This window comes from Dermochelys coriacea, chromosome 19, assembly GCF_009764565.3.
Source record: "Dermochelys coriacea isolate rDerCor1 chromosome 19, rDerCor1.pri.v4, whole genome shotgun sequence".
NCBI lineage: Eukaryota > Metazoa > Chordata > Testudines > Dermochelyidae > Dermochelys > Dermochelys coriacea.
In genome coordinates, this window is record NC_050086.2 from 9,756,156 (window position 1) to 9,763,837 (window position 7,682).

Consider the following 7,682-nt stretch of genomic DNA (forward strand, 5'->3'; position numbering starts at 1 on the left):
TTTTCAGGGTATCCAAATGGAGCCACCTTTAAAGAGGGTCTGGCTTTTCCGAGGTGGGTGCTCTGCTCTTTCAACAAATTGGACCCCCTTAAGGTCTCCCAGGCTCGGCACCCACAGTCTCTGGTCACTTCTGAAAGCCTTCGCTTGCCAGGTATGGGAAATCACAGTATGCAGAACTGCAGCTCTTCAGGCTGTGGGCTTCTACCACTCCAGGATCACAAAGCGCTCTAGGTACATTAATTGCTCAGTCCGTGGGGCAGGCTCAGCCCAGTCGCCTCGCGCCATGCCTGAGAGGTAGCGGATAGGTTCTTGCTCAGATTTCAGATATTGTGCAAAGAGATTATGGGACTTGCCCACAGTCACTCAATTCAAGTCAATAGCAGAGCAGGGACAAGAACCTGGCAACCTAGGTCCCTGCTCTAACCGCTAGGCTGCGAGCAGGTTGTACAGTACGGGCAGGGAATGCTTAGCCCTGGGAGAGGCAGTACACACTGGAGTGGTCCCAGAATCTCTCCCCGACAGTGCAAACGGTACAGAACACAAGTGGGGAGCTCAGTGGAGACCTCGCTCTGACAAGTGCTTCCCAGCAGTGGGGACCTCATCCATACCCTGCAAAGAGGCCAGCCCTCACCAGAGTGATCCGGGGGGGGGGGGGTGTTTTCAGCTGAGTTTCAATGCTTTACCTGCTTGAGTCTTCTGGGCCTGATGGGTGCTGGCTGGACCTCCCCTTTGCCCACAAGATGCTACCCCGAGCTCTGCACTCCCAACCCAAGTGCCACTGTTGGCCCAAGGTGAGGCGAGCAAGGCCCCAGGGCAGGCGAACCCTGCAGGTCCCTCCTTCAGCCTCAGAGTGCTGGCTTCCCCGTGCCCTGCCACGTGCACAAGTCCAGGGGCCGTCACTGTGAGCAAAGCCCATGGGGACCAAGGTCCCCGGGTGAACCACAGAACTTGGAGATGTGAGACCTCTAGTCTCTCCACCCCAGGGCAGGCTGGCATCCCCAGAGGGAGAGGGTATCAGACACTGAACAGTCCAGCCCCTTAGCTCACAGGGACAGAGGCTGGGGCGGAGGGGGCGGGATACTGCAGCCACGCTGTGGGTGTTCCAGGCTGACGGTGCTGCTGGGTCCTTTGCAGTGACTGGAAGGGTTACAGTGCTGGGTGTTCTCCTCCCGAGTGAGGGGCTCTGTGCTGAGGCTGATGGGAAAGGTCCTTCCGCTCTAGTTACTCTTGGGGGCATTTTTATTCCTTATCTCAGCCAGTTTGCTGACCAGGAAGCCCCACGTGAAGGCACTCTCTTCTGGCTCCCGGAGGTCGCTGCCGTTGTTAGAATAGGAGGCCTTCTCTCCCGGGGGCTCCTCGGGCGCCCCGCTGAACTCGGCCTCTGGCTCGCTGAACTCCGGCTGGGCCGTCTTCTTGTCCAGCGCAGAGGCCCGCTGCCACTTGGTGGCAAAGACATCCCAGAACCCTGACGTCGTCTTCTCTGCAGAGGGCAACTCTGCTGGCTTTGGTGCCAGGGGGCTGGAAGCAAGAGACGGGGAGATTAGGGGGTGGGGAGCGTCTGAGCATAAAGATCCCGACACACACAGGAGAGACGGGAAGGGGGAGAGCATCAAGGAGAGAAAGAGAAGGAGATGAGCAGCAAGAGGGTGTCGGGCAGTATTGCAACATACAGGGAAGAGACTGAGCCTGTATAGGAAAGGCACAGACAGACAAAATGATCCAGGGAGTGGCAGAGACAGGATGCTGAGTCCTGGTGTCTGGCAGGCTGCTAGAGCGCAAGAGAGAGAGGCTGATTCGCACAGACGTGACTGTAGTTTAATAAGAATCCCTGAGCCACAGGCTTCCTTTCAGCAGATTTCAGAGTAGCAGCCGTGTTAGTCTGTATTCGCAAAAAGAAAAGGAGTACTTGTGGCACCTTAGAGACTAACAAATTTATTAGAGCATAAGCTTTCGTGAGCTACAGCTCCGATGAAGTGAGCTGTAGCTCACGAAAGCTTATGCTCTAATAAATTTGTTAGTCTCTAAGGTGCCACAAGTACTCCTTTTCTTTCAGCAGATGTTATTGAACCAGCCTTGTTGAGAAGGGCATGGCTTCTCATGCAGGCAGGGGGGGCTACCCAAACCCTAGCCGCCGTTCCCAGGTGCAGAGCCAGAACACAGGCACCAGCCTGGGTCTGGATTTTATAGACACAGTGAAAGCGATGGATGGGATGAACAGCTGGCTGCAGGACTCAAGGATCACCGTGCACTGGGGGATGCTCTGAAAGGAGGGCTTTGAACTCTCCTGGCTCTGGAGGATCTGCACATTGTGCCCCAGGGTGTGGGACAGGGAACTTCTTATTGCAAAGCTGCAGGCTCTTGGGACTGAGCCAAGGCCGCCCCGGCGGGAGATTGGAACGGTCTTCACACAGGCAAAGGAGCCCATGGGAACTGGGTAACTTTTCTACAGCGAGACTGAGGCACCTGGTGGATCTCCAGTGCATTTCTTCTCTCTCCTCCTACGCCGGCTCCTGGGCCAGGAAATGCCTCTAGATCTAAACATTTTGCATCCAGCACTGGAACCACCAGGACAGATTTCCACATGGACATGATCAGGACAAGACAGCAGGGTGTGGTTCTCTTGCCTTCACCTGCGGCCATCTGAGTGGCCCATGCATCATGTCCTCTGGCTAGTAGCGGCAGGGGCGGGAAGATAGCCGAGGGGGCTGTTGTCCGACACAGTTTCGGGTTCAGACTCAGCCATGGGGTAAGCAGGTGTAGCTCTCACTGATCTCAGTGGGAGTGGGGTCCACATACAGCAGGGCTGAATTTAGTCATAAGCCCTCACCGGACTCCAGGTCAATGACAACAGGGTCACTGTGATCCTGGACTTGAGAGAACCCCTGCCCTGGCTGAGAGCTCAGGTGTGCAGGGCGGTACACTCATCCTTGCTCTGGGGGGGTGAAACCCAGATACGCTTGTACCTCGCTGCCTGAAGTCTCACCCCAAAGCCACCCCTCGTCCTGGTCCTCTGGCCTGTGGCAGACCCTCAGCCCTACCATAAGCTGGGCCTTGACTAGCTGGGCACTGCCTAGAAGGACGGGATCCCAATGGAGACGCTACGATGCAGACGCGAACGTCAGTCTTACTGGTCAGCACAGGGCTTGGGGGTCAGCAGCTTGTGCTCATCCTCCCTATTGAACAGAGATGACATGCTCCTCCAGCCTCTGGCGCCAGCCCCCTGGACCTGCAGAGCAGAGAGAAGGAACCACTGGTCAGTGAAGCTGCCCGGGTCCAGGCAGGAGTGGAGCTAGTACGGTTTGGCCGAGCTCAAGTGGGCTCCTGGGAATGTCAACGGGCCCCAGAGCTTTGCTCCATGGGACTGACGCAGCAGGAATTTATTTCCTCTGGCTCCTTCTCCACCACACCCAGACTAGCCTCACGGATGCACCCCACAAAGCATCACCCTCCTCCTCTGTCACCCTCAGCATTATCCCCCCTCCCCCAAAAGAGCAGTGCCTGTCTCCATGCCAGCCCCTCGTCCCAGGTTAGGCAGGGGTTGGACATCAGATTCAGAAGAGGTGTCTCTCTGCCCCGCTCAGCCCTTGCCTGCCCACTGCTTCCTGGTTTTCCATGCCCCCCTTTGAGTGACTTCACTGGCCGTTGTGCGGGTGAGGAACAGCTGGCAGAGACCCCTGGAGCCCAGAGGAGAGGGGGCGTTTGCCCTTTGTCTTTGTTAGGGTGGGTGTAGGCTCTTTGGAGCAGGAACCAGCCTTCTGGTCTGTATTTGTACAGCACCTGGCGCCATGGGGCCCGGGTCCAGGACTGGGCCACTTCAGTACTATAAGGACAGCACAGACATTATGACAACATATGACCAGGTTCCACGCTTACACTGCCTGTCCCTCACGAGACTCAACCACCCCCTCCCCCTGTTTATGGGCATCTGCCACCCACTGCAGCAAGAAGGCCTTTTGGTGCCGCGTGAGGTCTCGGCCCACAGGGAGCCCTGCCCATCAGGGTGGTAAAGGGGCGAAGGTTTGACCAGCTCGAGCAGGGCTGGCTGGAGACTGATCAGAGCCAGTGCGACTGGGTCAGGGAAGGGAAGGCTGACTCTGGAGGGAAGATGCAGCCAGTGTAATGGGTGTCTGGATACAGCTGGGCACCCAGGGCCACACCACTGCACCTAATTTCTAGGGTGCTCAGTGCTCTGTGAGCACCTAAGGCTCTGATCTGACAGCAGACGGGGGGAAGCAGCCCCCATGCCGGGGTGTGATCAGGGCCTCCAGCAGACAAGCACAATGCCCCTGAGGGGGATGTGGGCAGCCAAGTGATTTTTTTCCCCTCTTGCAGTTGTAGATCTGCTGTCCCTTTCTATTACCTGTGACCTCTTTGCCTTAGGCTGGGCTCTGCACTGGCATTGGCGCTTTGCTGTCTACCTTTGGAGGGGGTCTGTTTCTTTAAGGACACGTGGAAGAAAGACCAGGCTACGGTCAAATCAAACTCACCTGTCTCTGCTAATTCACATTCATTAAAGAAACCTGTGGCCGGGGGAGGCCTGGTATTAGGGCCAGGGGGCTTGCGGCCTCCTTATAATAGCCTGGTTTGATTCCCCTGCTCTCCCTCAACACATTATTGCGCACTAAATCCCGCATCTGGCTTTCCCCTCGGAGCCACAGCCTGGCCACAGCTCCGCGGCTTTCTTCCCAGCGCGGAGCTCTCCGCTGTAAAATCCGAGCCGAGATGAGGCCCGAGCTCTTTGTATCACACTGTGGTGAGGTGAGGTCCACCCGAGAGCCCCCACGGCCAGCGTTTGGCCTCGCCTCGTTCCACTGCAGCAGGACCCGCCTGCCCCTTGTCTCCGGGAGGGCTCTGCGGTGAGATCACCAGCGCGTGTTCCATAGCCCAAGCTCGCCTTCTGGATTTTTTTTTGGCAGTGAAGACAAAGCCCCTGTTACAGGCTGCATCAAGGCAACGGTGCTTGGCTGCCACAGATACAGTAGGGTTGCCAGCCCTCAAGGATTGGCCGGGAATCTCCCGGAATCGGCATCGATCTCCTGGTGGCTATTGAAAGCCACTCAGGAGATTTTAATGGGATATTTTAAGAAAATGACATTACGTCATGTTTGGGGGGGGGCAAAAAAAAATCTCCCAGAATAGCTTCAGTCAGAGTTGGCAACCCTAAGATGCGGTGGCACCGAGGGGGGTGACAGAAAGCCAGGCGAATCTCCAGGACAGATTGGAACCCGCAGAAACTCCTGAAAACAATCCCAGTGAGCAGAAAATCCCCCAGCCGGTTGGGCTGGGGTGTGGTGACTGGTGCCAGAGGTATGATGCTAAGAGACAGACGGCAGCTCTGGGACACAGGTGGGTCGCCTAAGATGGGAGGCCTTACCCTTCGTGCCAGCTGGGAGATGGGGTTCGATCCCTCCTCCATCAGAACTGGGGCATCTGTGGTTTCCACCAGCTCGGGGTTATTCCTCTGAAACAAACTCACAGTATCAGCCATGGGGCAGCAGCGTGTGGAGAGGAGGGCATGTGAACAGCTGCAGGGGCAGCACCTGGAAAGACCGGCTGGCTCTGTCCCTGGGTGAATGGAGTTAGCAACGGGATTTCTCACCCCCTAGACTTCCCTCACCCCATTCACTTTTTTCTCCTCCTCCTCTAGCTGCTGCCTCTGGTCTTGGTCTGGTCCATGCACTAACTATTCCCCGTGCAAGGAGCTTCTACCAGAATTCCTCAGTCGTTTGGCCCTGGTCCTAGCGGAGTCCCTTGTCCTTGTGTTTGACCCAGGCTCGGTGTTGTGGCATCTCCTGTCTATTCCCTACTGAACAGAAAGCTCCCTTCTGCGCTCCCCTTCTCCAACGAATCAGGTCAAGCCCTCAAACCAGGTTGGGATTAAAGAATTTGGGGGCCCTGCACACTATGAAAATGTGGCACCCCACCTGCCTTCACCTAGACAGTTCAGTTAGTTAGAGACTGGCTGTGGGCAAACCAGGCAGCTGCCTAGGGCTGCAGGGTCTGTCTAGGGGGTGCTGGGCCAAACCTGAGTGGGTGGCACTCGATCCTCCCCCACTGCTACCATAACCAATTTTTTCCCCAGTGGTTGGGGGCCTGACTGAGATGCGGGCCTTGTGCAAATGCACTGAGTTCACATTGGCTAATCTGGGCCTGCTTCAAACTACCCTATGTGACTAGATGGGAAGCGGAGAGTCTCATGTTCTCACTTGATTCCAGAAGCTGGGGCTTTCAGGAAAACACCAAAATTTACGCGATTTGGCCACGCTGAAGATAAAGTGACCAGGTGAGGTCTCTCCATGCCCCATCTGCCCTGCCCTACAAGAATCTTCTCTGCTCCAAGCTCAGTGACCCCTAGAAATGGGTTTCCCTCGTTTCATAGCACCAACCCGCTCTGGAGTTGTACCCACCCCTTCACTCCAATCCCTCCACCCCGACTGGTCCTTCTCCCTGCCCTGTAACAAGCAGTGCTGCGTTCACGGGGCCAGGGCTGGGTTTGTATTTCTCTAGCGCTGAAGGGCACAAACCCCATCGCTCTTGCCCCACCCCAAGACTCTCCAAATTGCTCGGATCTGATTTTTCTTTCTGACTGAATGATTTGTCAGCGCCCAGAACACAGATCCCAGCAGCCCTGCCAAAACCCGGGTTAGGGCGAGCAAGCCAAGGAGAGCTGCTGAAGCGGCTGGCGGATGCCGGGGCACAAACACGGGGCACCAGAGAGTGACTGGTTGTCACAGGCTGCAACAGCCAGCAGCAGAGGGAGGAACGGCACAAGGATAAGCAGCAGCAGGTAGCATGGTGACCACAGCACTAGGGACCCCAATGGCAGTTGTCCTGCCAGAGACTAGACGTGGCAGCGACAGTAGCCGTGCTCTGCACTGTGACTCTCTGAATCTGGGAATCGATGAATAAACCCCAGCGTGGCTTGGGGGAGGCTCGTGCCAAAGGGATAGAGGGTGCGGAGCTGGGGCTGGGTGGGGATCCCGGGGGCGCAGGGTACCAGAGTGGGTGGAGACAGGGAGCTGTGCGGGGATCCTGGGGGCTCAGGGTACCAGAGTGGGTGGAGACGGGGGGCTGTGCGGAGATCCTGGGGGCTCAGGGTACCAGAGTGGGTGGAGACAGGGGGCTGTGCGGAGATCCTGGGGGCTCAGGGTACCAGAGTGGATGGAGCCGGGGGCTGGGCAGGGATCCCGGAGGTGCAGGGTACCAGAGTGGGTGGAGACAGGGGCTGTGCAGGTACAGGGCATAGGGTACCAGAGCGTGAAGCCAGGGGCTGGGCAGGGACCCCGGGGGTGCAGGGAAGTAAAGCTGGGAACCCCTGGTGCGTGCCCCTGTGGGCAGCAATAGAGACCTGAGGCCCCTGCCAGGGCCATCCCTACCTCATCCTGGAACTCCTCCTCCTGCCCCTCGCTGCCCAGACTCTGCAGCACTTTGGACTTGTAGACTTTCCAGAATCCCTGAGTCATGGTGGCGGCCAAGAGGTTGGCCCCAAGTCCCAGTGGCAGCCGCGCTCCTACTGCCGGTAGCAGGAGAGGCCCGGACAAGCAGGCTCCTTGTGGCTTAGGCGGTTCTGTCTGCCTGGTGCCTGGCAGCCTTTGGCTCAGCTCCTGTGCCCCGCGTGCCTAGGGCTGAGGTAGGGTGCCATTGCACAGCTACACCCAGCTGCTCCGAGGGCTCTGCGGGAA

General features: G+C 57.5%; 1 protein-coding gene across 1 annotated transcript; it reads right to left on the reverse strand.

Annotated features, from left to right (window-relative positions):
- Positions 1–1,215: 1,215 nt before the first annotated feature.
- C19H1orf232 (chromosome 19 C1orf232 homolog) lies at positions 1,216–7,463 on the reverse strand. The gene is made up of 4 exons (XM_038377983.2): positions 7,377–7,463; positions 5,375–5,461; positions 3,129–3,226; positions 1,216–1,518 (listed from the first exon to the last, which is right to left on the reverse strand). Exons 1-4 carry the CDS (start codon positions 7,461–7,463, stop codon positions 1,218–1,220), a joined length of 573 nt encoding a protein of 190 aa, XP_038233911.1. The 3' UTR covers positions 1,216–1,217.
- Between the last annotated feature and the right edge of the window lie 219 nt (positions 7,464–7,682).